General features: G+C 46.5%; 1 protein-coding gene across 1 annotated transcript; it reads left to right on the top strand.

The window, feature by feature from the left end:
• Positions 1 to 8462: 8462 nt before the first annotated feature.
• On the top strand, positions 8463 to 11455 carry LOC149356553 (uncharacterized). The gene is made up of 2 exons (XM_089577793.1): positions 8463 to 9729; positions 10188 to 11455. Exons 1-2 carry the CDS (start codon positions 8763 to 8765, stop codon positions 11453 to 11455), a joined length of 2235 nt encoding a protein of 744 aa, XP_089433919.1. The 5' UTR covers positions 8463 to 8762.
• Positions 11456 to 16369: the final 4914 nt, after the last annotated feature.

Below are 16369 nucleotides of genomic sequence, written 5' to 3'. Positions count from 1 at the left end.
AGGCAGTAAAAAATCATCTCTACTCTAGACAGCAACATTGCCTTGGAAGTCTAGATGTGGCCACTTCGTCAATGACATGAAAAAAGTGCGCACCTTATTAAACAATTGTCCCCGTTGCATTTCATTTTTATCAGAAATGATGAGGATAGGCCCAGCATCAATCTTCGTCAGAAATCATGAGTACCCCACACACTTCATGATCGGCTCGGTGTGGAGTCGAGGTATCGTTTGTGAGGCCGTATTATGCTGTTTTGATAACGCGACTAGGACATCAGAACAGATTGCAAAGCAGACATCAAAACATGCATCAAAACAATCAAAATAAACCATGCACGGAGCACACTTCAACGCGCGGCCATTCGGATTCGGATATGTGGTTTTCCCTTTGTATCGGGCGGTCCTTACAGAGAAAAACCTCCGAAAGTGTCCTAGCCTATTTTGGAGTCTTCCTCGTCTTCATGGAGATTTCTCTCCACAATGTCAAACGACGTTTGGTTTGTTTTCACCGCCAATGCTGATGTTGATGCGGCTGAGGATTTCGCCGATGTCTCCCCAAAAAGTACAATTTCTAAGCATATTCTAACAAGTATCTTTAAACGGTTGCTGCAAAACCTCACGACAAATACGAAAAGTACTTATATTTTTTTGCGCATTAGGTGCGACATCTCGCATTTTGTCTGGCATCGTTCAGCCGCGTTGAAACTTGAACATAACCAGCGGTAGCCATCGCCATCGCTGTCACTGGCCGCACTGGCTACGATTGTGTATTGTCTGTGTGTCATCGGGTCTAGTGATTTTCCTAATATATTCTGAGCAGTAGGTATGTTTTAGATTCTTTGCCCCATGTTTGCCTTAATAAGATTCCTCGCGGATATCGACAAGAAGCCGCACGTGGTGCCAGCGTCCGATATTGAAGACTTTCGCCCGACGACAACAGAGGATTTCGGCAAGTCTGTCTACTTGGTCTTCTTCAGAGACAAAGAAGGGGACGGAGAAGACACTGGCTACTACGTCGCGCGGGTCCTCTTACTAGCCGGTAAGTTTTAACCCTGTGTTACGACCCGGCACTCTGACAGTGGCTTGGCGTTCGGTTACTGATTCTAAAATCGCGAATCCCGCCTGCGGCGGCATTTCTTTCAAGAAATGCAAAAACGCCTGTGTACTGTGCGATATCAGTGCACGCTCAACTATCCAAGGTAGTGTAAATCAGTCCGAGCTCTCCACTATAGCCTCCCCCATAGCCCACGTTTGGAATGTAAACACCACGTACTGTACACACTATGTGACGTGTCTATCGAGACTGCCCTTGTGGGCCTCTACAAGGCAGCTCTCAACCTCCCTATCACTACCTCTACCACTAAGCTCTTTGCCACAGGCCTCTTCCATCCTCTTCGTTCTCTTCTCAGTCTCCATCGTGACTCGCAGCTTGCTCGCGGCTTTCCCTTACCCGTCAGGGTCAGTGGTTATTGACTCAAGCGGGTATCTCGCCCATTCCAACCTCCCCGTTTACCTCTCCTTATTCCCACCCCCGCCCCCAATCTTCGTATCCTTCCCCTCCCGACCAACATGTCCCGCGTCCTGCACGCCGGACGTCGTCATGCGGCCGCACAGCACCATTCCCCTCTCTTTGATACCCAGGGTGTAGCTTACACGGATGCCTCCTTCGTGGCTCCTCGAGGTTCCTGCGGCTACGCCCTGTACCATCCACACCTCCCTGCTCCTGAAACCCACACCAGCGGGCCGTATCTACACCCTCCAGACGCATTGTCCCTCGTGGTCCTCGCCATTGCGCATGCCCTCCAGTCATTTGCTCTCCTTCCCTCTCTCCAAGAGTACACAGTCTATTCAGACTCACAAGCCGCTATACACCACATACAGAAACGCACCCTGACCCTTTCTCTCCAACAGGAGGTCGAACGAGCGGTCTCCGCACTGCAGCCTTCCATCGTTTTCCTCCGCTGGGTCCCTGGGCATTCAGGGATTGACGGCAATGAGCTGGCCCATCAGCTCGCCCGCGACACACTTTTCCGGGCACCGTTGATCCCCTGGCCCAAGCCCTCGGAGGACGGTGGGAGACTCATCCTTCGCCGCACCATAAAAGAGGTCTACCTTGAGCTCCGCCTCGACAAACGCCTTTACCCTCCCCCTCATCCATCACTCACGCTGCCGGAGTCTCGCCTTCTTCGGCACATTCAGATGAATGCAGTCATCACCCCGTCCCACCTCTTCCTCTATCGCTATCGATCGGACCCTTCCTGTCCCAACTGCCCCTGTATCTATGCGGACCTGGCCCATTGCCTCTCCTATTGCCCGGCTGCTCAGCAGTCGGGTTCCTTCCCCCCACCCTCTCTATCCATCACCACCTGGCTCGACCGGCATGGCGCTGAAGAGGAAGAAGTACAGCGGCTTCTGGTCGCCAAGGCGGTCGACATGCTCGGCCTATAAATTATGGTCGAATAAAAGTCTTTTACTACTACTACTACTTATTTTAGTGAAGCGCAGCAGCCAGCACCAGCAAGAACTTAATTCGCGCTGCGATAGGGTGTCAAACACGTGTAGCGCTGGTTCGACGAAGCCAAAGCATGCTTAATGGTATTAATTCCTTTACCTACTAGAGAACTGAAATTAAGGGCATATTGCGATCTGAATAGAAAAATACGTGTAGGCTGCAGAAACACGGACATGGAAGTGGATTACGTGGGCCATGCAAATATGAAGCAAAAGACCTGGTCTGTTTTATTTAGGTTGGCTTGTTTTCGTTGCTGCTTCCCGTGGCGTGAGATTAAAACTAGTGCAGATGTGTGTGCACACTAGTTAGCTTAATTTTGATGCATCCCGCCAGCCGAACTGCCGTGGCTGCTTCTGTTAGCGTTTTTGGTAGGTCATAATATATTTCATCTGTTTCAATTATCTGCGTAATTGTGAATGTCCTCTGAAAGGGCCAGTGCTGATCTTGAGCTAAATTTTCAACCAATTTAAGTGTTAACTGTCTGCTGAGCAGTGCACTAGTCGGGCAATGCATGACTGTGATTGCTCACTACTTCAAGAAGCATGGCTGTTTATTTTGAATTATTTGGCCCTTTTACCACGCATGCTGTATCGTACATTGATAGCCATAAGAGATTAAATATCCTTGCATATAATATTTTTTAATGTTCTACAATCTCATTTTCCCTTTTCTCTGTAAAATTTCACACAGCAGGCGATTCCAATTGTATTTGTAACTCGCGGCTGCATTTGTGCCTTGTGTGACAATTTTTATCGAATGTAGAGCTGGAATTTTGCATTTTCTCATGTTGCTGCCCTTCCCAACTATTTAGTTTGGGAAGGCATACACCAGCAAGACTGCTGAATAATGTGCACGTTGACTTTAAAGTTTGTTTTTTCCTGTAATTTTTAGATACAGTCTGGCTGTGGGGCTCCCAAAAAGGCGTGGATGTGGAAGGGACTGTGGCCATCATCCCGGGACTCCTGACCGAGAAGATTTAGGATGTGAAAAAACCTCTCCTCAGGAAGCTTGAAAGCACCTAAGTGCATGCTAATAAATAGTTTTGACACTTTTCATGCTTTGGGCAGTGTGTTCTGACTGGAGGGTCACTGCCTGCCTTTTGAGCGGCTTTTGACCAGCCTCGGTGCACTGTGGCAAAAACAGCACCAGTAGTAACCATAACCAGCTGGCAACTGGTCCCTGTTGGGACCAGTTTGCAATGGGTCCCAGCTGTTGGGACCAGTTGAACTGGATTATGGAGTAATTCCCAATTGGGACCAACTGGGAGTGGGTCCCAACTGGGCAGCTGGGACCCATTGTCAGCTGGTCCCAGCTGGGAATTATTCCATAACACAGTTGAACTGGTCCCAGCTGGCACCAGCTAGGACCAGTTGTAATTTCTTCATCTGGGGTGCAATGCGTCACAGTTTACAATGAGGTCATGGAATCACACGAAGACGTGTCCAGTGCAGATGCTCTTGCATGCAGTCCACTCCTTAATTGACTACGCATAAATTGCTGATATATGCTCCACGAAAGCAAGTTTAATTCTCTATATCGACCCTGCCTGCCTGTATAATCTAGTGCGCCATAGGCACGTACGCTCTCCCGGTGCATTACACACCTAGGCGCGCTGTGGGGTACCCAATCGACGGTGCCCAAGCTACACACACATATACAGGGTGTCCCAGCTAAATGTAACCAAGCTTTTAAAAAAGGCGAAGTGCCCTAGTCCAGTGAGACCAACTGAGGGTTGTTGTCAGTCGCGTGTCCTAGTCTGCAGTATTTTTTATTATGCAAACTTAATTAATTAGCAGAGAATAATTAGCTAACTTTTTAATTATTGCATTCAAGAAGAAAGTGTCAATGCAAGAATTGTAGATCCCATAGTAAGATAACCAGCTGCCGTGTTTGCTACCAAGTACCACTAATACAGCTTCTTTTATTTGCCCTAAAAGAAAGCCCGCGAAATACAAAAACAACCACGTGATAGGGAAGCAGTATCAGCGCTCCCAAACGACCGGTCAAGCAACGACATCCGCTTATGTTTGCAACGCTGTCCCGAACAGGGTTCGGCGTTTTGAGGTGGAGGCGAGATATGCGCCAGGAACTGCTTATGCGTCATGGAAAGTAAGCGGGCGCTGCTTTTCAAGGAAGTGAAGCGCGGCTCGCATGGAGCGCTTGTTCACGCGAAACCCCCGCCGAACTTGCACCGTCACGCGCTTAAGACGCGGTCACCATGCGAGAGGTGCTGGCTTATATCTCGCAACCATCGCAAAACGCCGAACCCCGTTCGGGAGAGCGTTGCAAAGACAAGCGAATTTTGTTGCCTGATTGGTCGTCTGGGAGCGCTGAAACTGCTCCCCTATCACGTGGTTCTTTTTGTATTTCGCGGGCTTTCTTTTAAGGCAAATAAAAGGAGCTGTATCAGTGGTACTTGGTTGCAAACACGGCAACCGCTTATTAAGCATGAAATGCTTTTAGCTCCCGTTGTCGGCAGTGTGGTGACGTCACGCCGAGACCGAGAGCCATCATCCGGGCACTGAAATCCACTCATCCGGGCACTGAATTCCAGTCATCCGGGCACTGAAATCCACTCATCCGGGCACTGAATTCCAGTCATCCGGGCACTGAAATCCACTCATCCGGGCACTGAATTCCAGTCATCCGGGCACTAAAATCCACTCATCCGGGCACTGAATTCCAGACATCCGGGCTCTGAAACGAGAACATCCGGGCACCGTACGAGACTTAACGAGATTTAACGAGACTCTCTAAGCCCTCCTACGCGACCGGCATGCAAGCGCCGGTTGGTCTCCAAATGAGACAAAAAATAACTGCTACCAATGCCTTCTCAATGTTTATCAAGATATCAGTGGAGCTGTGGGTTTGATAATGCACGGAATTATAATTTCCGATTTCTAATAACACGTGCAAAAAGCACATAAATGCCACGTTACACTTCGTTGTCATACGTGATCCGGGGGAGAAGCGCTGCGTTCAAAGGGCAAGGCGTCGCGCCGAACGGTTGGTGGCGTTCCTCCCTTCCTTTATGGTGCGGTTCGGGTGTCCACCGAGATGGCAGAGAATTACTGCGCCATTTCCTTTCCTCAAAAAACCTTGCGTTCAAATGGCAAGGCTTCGCGCTGAACGGGTGGTGGCGTTCCTCCCTTCCTGTACGGTGCGGTTCGGGTGTCCACCGAGATGACATTAGGCCCGTAAACATTTCATGCTTACTCTACTCTCGTTTACGGGAGAGGCAGAGATTTTTTTTTTCTATGGGATCTACAATTCCTGCATTGACACTTTCTTCCTGAAGGCATTAATTAAAAAGTTGAGCTAATTAGTCACTGCTAATCAATTACGTTTGCATAATAAAAAAAATTCTGCAGACTAGGACACGCGACTGCCAACAACCCTCAGCTGGCCTCACTGGGCTAGGGCGCTTCGTCTTTTTTAAAAGCTTGGTTACATTTAGCTGGGACACCCTGTATAAAAAGCACCGTGATAGAAGTATCCAGATTAATTTCGAGTACGTTGCACTGCACGACATTTATCGCACAGTATATGGCCCGGGCCTTTAATGTATCTCGTCTCCGCGCTGAGAAGCAAGCAAACGCCCTGCGCATATGCCGGATGTGCGAGGGGCACGCAGACTAGTCCGCCACCTGACAATCAGCAATTGCGCTCTCCCTGGCTTTAAGACCGAAGTTTTTCATCAGTGACGAATGGATATGTGCCGTCGTCGCCGAATACGCGCATCTTGGAATGCTAGGATCGAATAATAGGAGCTCAATACAAAGCCCGCAGAACTACCGGTTGCGATGCCAGCCGGGCCCGTAGGGTTCTTCCAGCAGCACAATGCAGCACATACGGCTGTCGCTTTGCTTGGAAAAAGTTCTGAGAATTTGAGGGAGACCGGCGGCGACCGTATCAGCACGCGCCCGGGGTGGCCACAGATGCTTCGAGCAATATGCATCAACATGAATGGCTTCTAATAAAGGACGCGATGCAATCAATCAATCTCACTGAAACGTGGCCCGCTGGGGTGGACCTTTTATCCCGTGTCCTCGCGGTAAGCATCTAACGCCATGGCCACTGAGCCATATCGCGCCAGGTGAATACATGTATTAAAATGATAGTATATGTTTTCGTACACGACGTTCACACATTAGATTGTTGGAAGCTAGGGTGCACTGTGCGGCGCGTTCGTTGTTTGCTGCTCAGAGATATAATCTTTTGACATATGTGTGACCCACACAAATATAATACAGCCATGCACGGCCACCGTGGTTCTTGCATTTCTCGTCTCGGTATAAGCCACGAGCTGTGGAACTGTGGTAGGCTAGTCTAGCCACCCTAGCTGTGGACCAGCTCGCGTCTACCGCACAGCCAAATCCATATCCTTGTCCACTCACGCGTTCTGGATTTCCTTTTCTCTTTCTCTGAATAGTGAGACTTCACCTGAGATAAAAGCGCGCAAAACGCTAGCTTCAAGGGCTGGCGTTCCGAGGTGGCTTCAACTGATATCGCGATGTCAGGAAAGCCACGACAGCGCTACAGGCGTTACCTCGAGCAGGGAACCTGCGTTCAAGTTCCTAGGCAAACTGTGTCCAATGTAAACAAGAGAGCCAGGACTGCAGCTATTGTTCAGGTAGGTGCACATGTGGTGCAATGAAGTGCTATATGCAAGGCCTCCGGAGGGAGGAGAAAGAGGGGAAGGGGGCGTTCTCCCCCCTTCCTTCCTCCCAACATTTTTCCACAGGCCCCTATTGTATCTCCAATTGCGAGCATGGTCAGGTCTCTGACAAATGCTTACATTCCAGGGCTTATTAATATAAAGCGCAGTGAAGCTGACCTTGTTGGCTTCATTGACCACTGGATCATAAAACTTTCATTTGAGTAGCCTAAAGAAAATGTACCATTTTTAACATGGTCGATCACTCTTTGTGTGGATCTTAAGCTGCCTATTTGAATGTAGGTTTTATATGCATTAACAAATAAGTCTTTGAACAATGCGAAATAAATATATGCAGGGTCAAATGTATAAATATCTAAATAAAACAAATAATCAAATAAAACAAACGAGGTCTTGCCCCTCACTCAAAAAATTGTTCTGGAGTCCCTGTACTTATGAGTTTTCAGCAAGAAGTTTGCATCATTTGCACTCCTTTGCATCACTGCAATTTACTAATTCGGCCATGAGTGCGCATGGAAAAGTGATTTCCTAGGGAATGTGTACTGAAGTGGCATACACTTGTGCCAAATCAACATCACCAGCTTGCTTGCGGTCACAAGGCGTTCAAACTCACTTTGCCGGCACATTTGATACAGGCAGTTGAGTGCCTGTGAACAAATGTTTAGAAAATATTATTTAACGGTACGTTCATGTACTCAATATTCATTTCACATAGCACGTCTGGTAATAGTTAACAGGTGCAGAGTAGTATGGTACCAAATGGGAGGCAGTAAACAATGACAGAAATTTAAGCATCTCTACCATTTGGCTACTCCCTGTTCCATGACTCATAGACCACATTGTAACAATTGCGTTAGTCCACTGACATTTCAGTGTTTACAGTTTACTGTATCCTAGTAGTAACTGAAGCATTTTATCAGTATGTTTGTCCTTTTGGCTTTCTTGATAGACTTCAGAATCGTTTCTTTCTCACCACTTGAATGATTACACGTAATTCTGTGACTGCAGCTGACGGCTTTTTTTCACGTTTTCCTGATCTCTTGATTTGCACTCTTCTGCCTTTCTTTCTTCGAGTGCATTCCCTATGGAAAGCACCATTTTCAAGTTGTATACAGCTGGATAAAATCTCATGTTCCTCATAAAGAGAATGTATTGTTATTGTCTGCATGGCTACACATACTTCAACCATTGGGAACTTTCTTTATTGGGCAAAATGCAGTTGGTGAAGGATAAAAAGTTGGATAATCTATGCACACACAAATTCAAATTGTTCATATTTATTGCAAGCCACATGATGTTTATTTTCATTTGCAGGACAATCAGAACCAGGCAGCTGGAGGTTCAAGCCAGCGTGAAGGCAGTGAGAGTGAATCTCCGAGTGTTGGTGGCGGTGAAGGCCCAAGTACAGGCTTGACTCATATCAGCCCAGGGACAGCCCCAAATGATGCTGCAGATCCTCTTACATATCAAGATGAAAGTGCTGCCTTTGCCAGTGATGGTGGCCAGGACTGTCAGACAGGCTACAGCACGGACACTTCAGACAAAGAATGTGTGGAATACACCGTAAATGAAGACATGGGAGAAAACTGTGATGATGTCGAGGGAAATGAAACTGACAACCCAGACTTCTCTGACGACTTCGAGGCCTACCTTGGAAAACTTTCTCAGGAAAAGCTGCCGCATCAGTCCAAAACAAAAGCACAAGCACTGCTGTTAATCTTAGCGTACATCGTGACAGCAGGGCTCACTTGCTCACAGGTTAGGGGCCTCCTTGTCCTTCTCAACGCCTTCTTTGGAGAAGTGGTTGTACCACCAACTACATATCTACTAAGGAAGGTCTGGAAGGACAAAAAACAAGCACTGAGGCTGCATCTGTTCTGCTGGCATTGTCATGAATATCTTGGCATTACTGATGAAGTCCCTGCCAAAAGTGAAATAACATGTAACAGATGCAACATGAAGATGAGTGTGAAAAATTTGATAGCAATGGGAAGTTTTTTCGTCATGTTTGACCTCAAACAGCAGCTAACAAATTTGATCAGGCATTACAGCTCCGTCCTGTTTCAAAATCTGGAGAAGCTTTCGACAGCGATTCGTCAGCCAGGAACCTACAAAGATGTCACTGATGGTGACCTATACAGAAGCATTCGGCGACAACTCAACATGTCATGGAGTGACATCACACTGACTTTTAACACTGACGGGGCGCCTGTGTTCGAGTCGTCCAAGAGTTCCATCTGGCCAATTCAGGTCATGGTAAACGAACTGCCCGTAGAACTCCGGTGGAAAAATGTTGCACTATCAGGGCTGTGGTTTGCAAAGGACCACCCACCTATGCATATTTTTATGCGCAGGTTTGTTGACGAGGTCAACAGTATTGGGACAGTTGTTTGGTCCCATGCTGGAAGAATTGTGAAGTCATCTGTACATGCGGTTATGTGTTGTGTGGACTCGCCGGCAAGAGCATCTGTTTTCAACATTAAGCAGTTTAATGGGTATTACGGGTGCAGCTGGTGCCTTGAGGAAGGTACATGTGTTGATGGTAAGTTTAATTCACACTTTCAAAGGGGGTTCATTTCTTAATGGGTCCGCAGCAATACTGACTAACTGACAATTAGGTGTCATAGTGGTATTATGAAAGTGTGGATTTAATCGTAAGCAAAAGCAAAACACTTATACCAAGCAGCTAGGCATTCATTTTAGGTCCTGTGTACAGTGCCTACTTATTGCTCTGTAACAGATGCATGAGGTTTGTTGTTAATCACATGAGCAATGTTTTAAATGTCATAAAATGCATGTTTCTATGTTCTGGAAAAGCTAAGCTCCTTAATTACTGGAAATTTCTTGTGCAGCTAAAAATATAAATTGAACATGTCTTTCTATATAATACAAAAAGTGCTGCAAGCTTTAGGTGCAGTGTTGCATTTGGAAGGTTTAGGCTGAATTTTGTGGGTCAGATTATTAACGAAAAGGAATTGAAGCCTACATGCAATTTTACAGGCACGGTCAAGTACCTGTACCACGGCCAGCTAGCCTGTGAACGGACCCATGGGCGTGTCCTGGAAGCGATGCGACAAGCAGGGGTACAGCAAGTAGCAGTCGAAGGTTTTAAGGGGTCATCTTCGTTCATAAAACTGAAGGGCCTTGACCTTGTGTGGGGCCTACCTCCGGACTACATGCATTGCATCCTCGAGGGTGTGACCAAACAACTTGTTGACCTATGGCTGTCGCTAACAGGCTCTGCATTCTATGTCGGGCGGCATGTCAGGCTGTTAGATTCCAGATTGCGATTTATAAGACCTCCCATCACCTTCTCGAGGATTGGGCGACCCCTCTCGGAGCGTGCTTACTGGAAAGCAACTGAATGGCGTTACTGGCTTTTGTTTTATAGTGTTCCATGTTTATCCGATCTCCTGCCTCGGCCATACTTGGTACACTTTGCACTCCTTGTAAAGGCAGTGTTTTTGTTGTTAAAAGACACTGTAACTGAAAGTGACATCTGTGTAGCTGAAAGGTTGCTGTTGTCATTCGTTGAACAGGTAGCTAGGCTCTATGGAAATGCAGTGATGACTTTCAATGTTCATCAACTGCTTCACCTTTCCAAAGCTGCACGTATGTTTGGCCCATTGTGGGGAATGTCCACATTTCCTTTTGAAGATGGGATTAGCCATGCACTGCGGCTTGTGTCAGCAGCCAAGCTTGTTCCCATGCAGATTGCTGAACGGTGCATTATGCACCAAACCTATCGGAGTTTGGGCAGGCACCTGCAACTTCCAGCTCATTTGTCTGGTGCCAAAAAAGATATTACTGCTCAGTACAAAAAGAGCCACCAAATATACCCTCTTGGCATGCCACAACCTATTTCAGGTTGTTCTGAACATCTCAGAACTGTTTTAAATTCACGCTTTGGCTGCATTCCTGAGATGTCCAAGTATTTTCGCGCGCAAATCGGTGGCATTATTGTACACAGTTCAGATTATTTAACACCAAAGAAGACATGTTCTTGCTACGTAAAAATGGTGGATGGTTCTTATTGTTATGTACATGGAATTTATGTAATCACAAACTGTATATATTTGCACTCTCAAAGATTGATTACCTCGCCACTTGTGTTTGATATGCCACACATTAAGCGGTGTCAACATCCACCAGGTGCTCAGAATAATTCTTTGTATCGTTTTGATGATGTGGCTCTGCAATGTGTTTTCTTTAATGTGAATAATGTCTCGTACTTGTGTGATGTGCCTAATCAAAAGGAAAGGGACTGATACAGTAGTCAAGGTGGTTTCAGTGTAATATTATTTTTGTTTACCTTTCGATACCTCATTAGTGTGTTTATTTTTTTTTTCAAATTAGTTTTATGGTTTTATGGGGTTTAACATCCCAAGAGGACTCAGGCTATGAGGAATGGCATAGCTATAATAAAGGGCTCCATATAATTTTGACCACCTGGTGCTCTTTAACGTACACTGACATCGCGCAGCATTTCACCTCGATCAAAATGTGACTGCCACGGCCAGGATCAAAGCCACATCTTTTGGGTCAGCCGCCAAACACCGCAACCACCAAGCCACCTTAGAGGCTATTTTAAAATTTGTGGCCACAAAACTCATCACAGTTAATGATTATGCTGCTTCTTTAGAGTGCGACAAAGGTCATTTCATAAGAACTCAAATGCCCAATATTTACATAAATGCATTAAAGAGGAATTTGTGAGATATATGTCTAGAAAGTAAACAGCACAAAAATGTAAAAACAGCCTGCATGGCTGTGTAATGCTCCTATTCAGCACAATCCAAAGGTAACCACATTTTTTCATTTTCCCACATATTTTCTGCATTATTCAAGCCCTCGTTTAGGCTGCCAACCAACTTCTGAATGCCATGGCCATAGAATTAACACTCTGCCAGCCCTGTAAACCTCATCATACCTTGTGTCTCTTTGTTTTATCAGTGAACCATTTTCCTGCAGGATGTTTCTTCACATAATGGAACAAGTGAAACTCACTGGTCGCCTCACCCATGCTACACAGGGAATGTTCCAGAGCACTTGAATATTACCAAAAGCGAGGAGAGGGTATGCATGCTGTAGACCCTGGCATTGTTGAAGCAACTGTAGGCACATTGTCATCAGTCCCCTTCATTATGATTGGAATACCACAGCCATTCTAAATTTCTGTGGTTTATAGCGGCACTACTTTTGTCTTGAGGCATGAAGTTTACAGACACAATGCCAGTTTATCCCGGAAGACTGTGACCATCAGCTGCGTGGGATAGAACTCTTGAATACATGTTCTTTTGGGGAAAACACGTGCTGCACTGTTTCTTATTTGGATATAAGTGTGTGGTGGAAAACCATTTTCTTGCCCGGCCTACATTGAGTCCAGTGATTGGTCTCAGTATTGTGAAGAAAATCAATAATGGCACATGGCCTCATGCTCTTTTTTTGTTTGCCTGAGCATCCAGTCTCCTTTCCCATTAATGATTGCACTATTTCACTACATTGTGTCTATTCATAACATCACTGCAAACACAAGCATGTCTGTAATGCCCGACAGTCTTTTTATTCATCTGTACTAAAAGCCTACTATGGATTGCACCTAGCAATTGGTGGGAGTCTGGATCAGTCCAAACAATTGTAGTAGCTGCCGCTTATATGAACTGTTTAATAAGGCCAGTTTTTCACTTGAAAGTGTGTAGTGCAAATAATGTAAGTGACCACTTTGTTCGGCCCATAGGCTATATAACATGAAATCCACTGATTGCATTTATATGATACAAGATTATTATACACCTTACCTTGCATCCTCATAAGCTGATTATGCTTTCTCCTTGTTTTGTCGTGTGTTTGAGATGTTTGCTGTTTTATTTAATTATAATGAATGCATTTTACTTTTCATCATAATTTGCTCACATATTCATTTTCAATTCTAACATGCTCATTTTCCCATTTATTACTTCCCGATCTGCTTTGATGTTGTGATCCAGAATGTGTAATAAATCATATTTGTGAGTGTGGAAAACTCAAAACAGTCTGCAGAAGCAAAACTGTATTACTGCTGTGAATGTATACTCTGGAGCTAAATACACATATGCAATTAACTGAAACATGCTAGGGCAATTAAATGGGTCTTAAATGGTGTCCAGCCGATGGTGCCGGCCGGTTGTTATGACGCGCTGGTAATCCCTATTCCCTGCTATAGTACGTACATGGGACACATACATGCGAAGAACTAGAAATTAAGTGCAGGGGCCGGATTATTTACAAATCCAGCGCCATGGCAATTTGTGGTCGATGGAGCTAGGGCCTCCTTTGAGGGGCATTTGTTGCTGTGATCTTGAGTTACATCTCACTAGATAACTGTCACATGGCATGCAATTTTAATCTTTTCGTCAACGCGCCTTCGGGCGTCATTCACGATTAGCTTAATCTGTATGGCTGCATGTCGTACTCGCCTCGAAGCGCCTTCGATGCGCTCGCAAGTTTAAGGGTCTCGCCGCACATTATGCGAGCCAGGAATCGCCTGCGCCGTAATGCGCATTACGGCGCAGACGATTCCGGACGGCGCAGACAATTCCGGGCTCGCATAATGTGCGGCGAGACCCTTACACTTGCGAGCGCATCGAAGGCGCTTCGAGGCGAGTACGACATGCAGCCATGAATAAGGAATCCGCCAAAACCGGGTTTCCGTCAAAGGGCGGTTTCATTTGCTGCATGTAAAACGCAGGCGTATGCTTCAGCTGAAGCGATCGAACGATTACCTGGGCTTGCATGACACGCGCGGTCGAGCAAGGTATATCACCGTTGCACTTACAACGAGACAACAGTTACCGCAGTGTCCAAGGCGCACAGTTTTATTGCAGGCGAGCGAGCAGACGAAACGAATTAGATCGAAAAACCGCTGCAATTACCGAGAGTGCAAAATGTGCTCCATCACGACTGGTTCCGTTCGTATGCAGGACAGATGCCCTATCGGAAGCTCGTTCATACTTAATGAGTGCTAGAAACAAACGTCTGTGATCGTGCAAGTTATGTCCGTAATATATAGAACGCTTACCGATCGCGATCGTATAGCTGCGTGCGCGCGCATATGCATCCAGCTGGCTTGCTTTCTGCCATTTGTGAGCAGTCGTGCTGGTACTTCAAGATATATGCTATACAGACTGGTATTCGTGCAATTAATCTTAGATGCTAGCAGTATTATTTTCGTGCCTAGAGCGACACAGCCTGCAGACGGAGCCCAAAGAGGGCCGTCAGAAAGGCTCCATCAGACAGAGCAGCTGCACTCAGATTCCTGTTGGACCGCCAGAGTCACGCCGGTTCAGCCAGGGCTGTCATTGAAGATTCCTTCAGAACGTTCAGAGTCATGCCAGATTTCTGCAGGACCGTCAGAGTCGCGCCGATACAGTCAGGGTTGCCAATGGAGATTCCTTCAGCACGTTCAGGGCCGCACCGGTACCGTCAGAGCTGCCAATGCAGACTCCCTGAGGACATTCAGAATAACGCATGCGCATGTAGAGGTGCATTCAAGAAATCTTGAATGACAGTCAAGAATCCTTGATGGAACTTTGAAGGATTTTTTCACCGGGCTGTAAAAGCGTTTGTTGGTTCACGCCCACATTTGAGCACAAAGTGGATGGATTTGTCTCGCCCATTGACTGCAGTCGGTGAGCATAAGTGTTCACTGCGAGATTTCCATTCATTTCTCGGCTTAGCCCAGGATTCGTTAGCTTTTGATAACTCGAATGTTTTTCTTACTCATGATCGTGGTACGCGAGTTTGCATGGGAAATTAATGGGTTACTGTGTTCAAAGTTGCTACCAAAATGTGGTAAAAGGGTCCCTGCGGAATAAAACAGTTTGCAGTTCAACTACGCACATTTTTTTCATGCCTCAATGTTATTTTTCGCATCTAGGGAAATCTAGAAGACTCTGAGTGAAAAACTGGGGGAGAAGAGGCTTTCGAGGTTAGCAGCACTGAAGAGAAGTCCCAGTTGTCTGCGAACGAGTGGGAGTGCCGACCACCTGGGCACTTATCTTACGTCGTCGTTTGACTGCGCTCCTCACGAAGAGGCTTTTGACGTGTGCTTCTGTGAGTATAATCGGTGCATATTCGTCGCTTAAACGGAGTAGCAGACAAAGATTTTCCGTGTGAACGTCTCAAAAACTGTGAGTCGTAATTTTTGTTCCTTCATTCGAAGGTGACATTATGGAGGATCGAGTCGACTGCCGCCAGGAATGCATCCTGCAGGACTCCGGCCAGTACAGCGAATGGGCAACCAGCGGCGTAATGCTCCAAGACACACCTCGGGCGTCTACGCCGCTGCTGCAAAGCCGTCATGATTCCAAGGGGCTGTCAGATTCGCCCAGTTCGTGGAGGTCTTCCGCAGTTCTTTCCACGTGCTCTTACGACGCTTCAGTCAGCAGCTCCGCGTCTGGTTCCGTTCTATCTCCGCTGTCACGGCGAAAGGAAAGCCCTGCTGCAGAATCTGTGTGTCAGTGCCGTCGGAGGATACAATTAACCGACTGCGATCACCTTGAGGGATTCCTTTTATGCGCCGATGCTGCAAAAGGCCCTCTTTTTGCAAATGAGATGCGACAGTCAAGCAGCGAGTTGTCTTCTTGTTCCCTGGAGAACGTGGATGACGACTGCGAACAGCTGCCTGTGGTGTTCCAACGAATCGCTGTCAAGGGTACTGCGTGTGCGATTTGCCGTGAACGGCAGCTCTTCCGTTTGCAACGCGATCGAATCGTACGAGCGCTGGAGCCCTAAGGCACCTCTGAGAAAGAGCATCTCACTTCTGAAATTATGGGAAGCAGCGAGCAGAGCTGGTAACCCTCGGATTGATTGGCACTCACATGGTAGCTGCACTGTACTTGTGCAGCGTATTTAATGTTTGCGCATATTACGTTTCGTAACTGGGTTGTTGGCACGTGCTGCTTTTAAAGAATTTTGTTAGGCCCGCTTCACGCAAAGCAGTTGTTACAAACCAGTTTTATCCTTTGAGCGGGAGCTTAGGAATACTCTCGGCAGAAACATGCTTTATGTGGATTAATCTGTTTGAGACCAGAAGTTGTTGTGCCGAGGGTAAATGTATGCTCACACTGCCGATTATAATGTTAAGTTGCATGTTTGGTTGCCTGTTCTTACTGAATCTTAATTCCCCTTCTTAATTTTCATTC

The sequence above is a fragment of the Amblyomma mixtum genome, chromosome 3 (genome assembly GCF_055824585.1).
Source record: "Amblyomma mixtum isolate Tamu chromosome 3, ASM5582458v1, whole genome shotgun sequence".
Taxonomy (NCBI): Eukaryota; Metazoa; Arthropoda; class Arachnida; order Ixodida; family Ixodidae; genus Amblyomma; species Amblyomma mixtum.
The sequence above is the reverse complement of the archived record's forward strand: the minus strand, read 5'-3'. Positions and strand labels throughout refer to the sequence as shown.

What these genes read in the sequence shown, in the direction of transcription:
- LOC149356553 (XM_089577793.1), top strand. Translation starts at nt 8,763, where the DNA reads ATGGGAGAAAACTGTGATGATGTCGAGGGAAATGAAACTGACAACCCA. An exon ending in GGAAGGTACATGTGTTGATG is followed by an intron (nt 9,730 to 10,187) that starts GTAAGTTTAATT and finishes GCAATTTTACAG; the next exon opens with GCACGGTCAAGTACCTGTAC.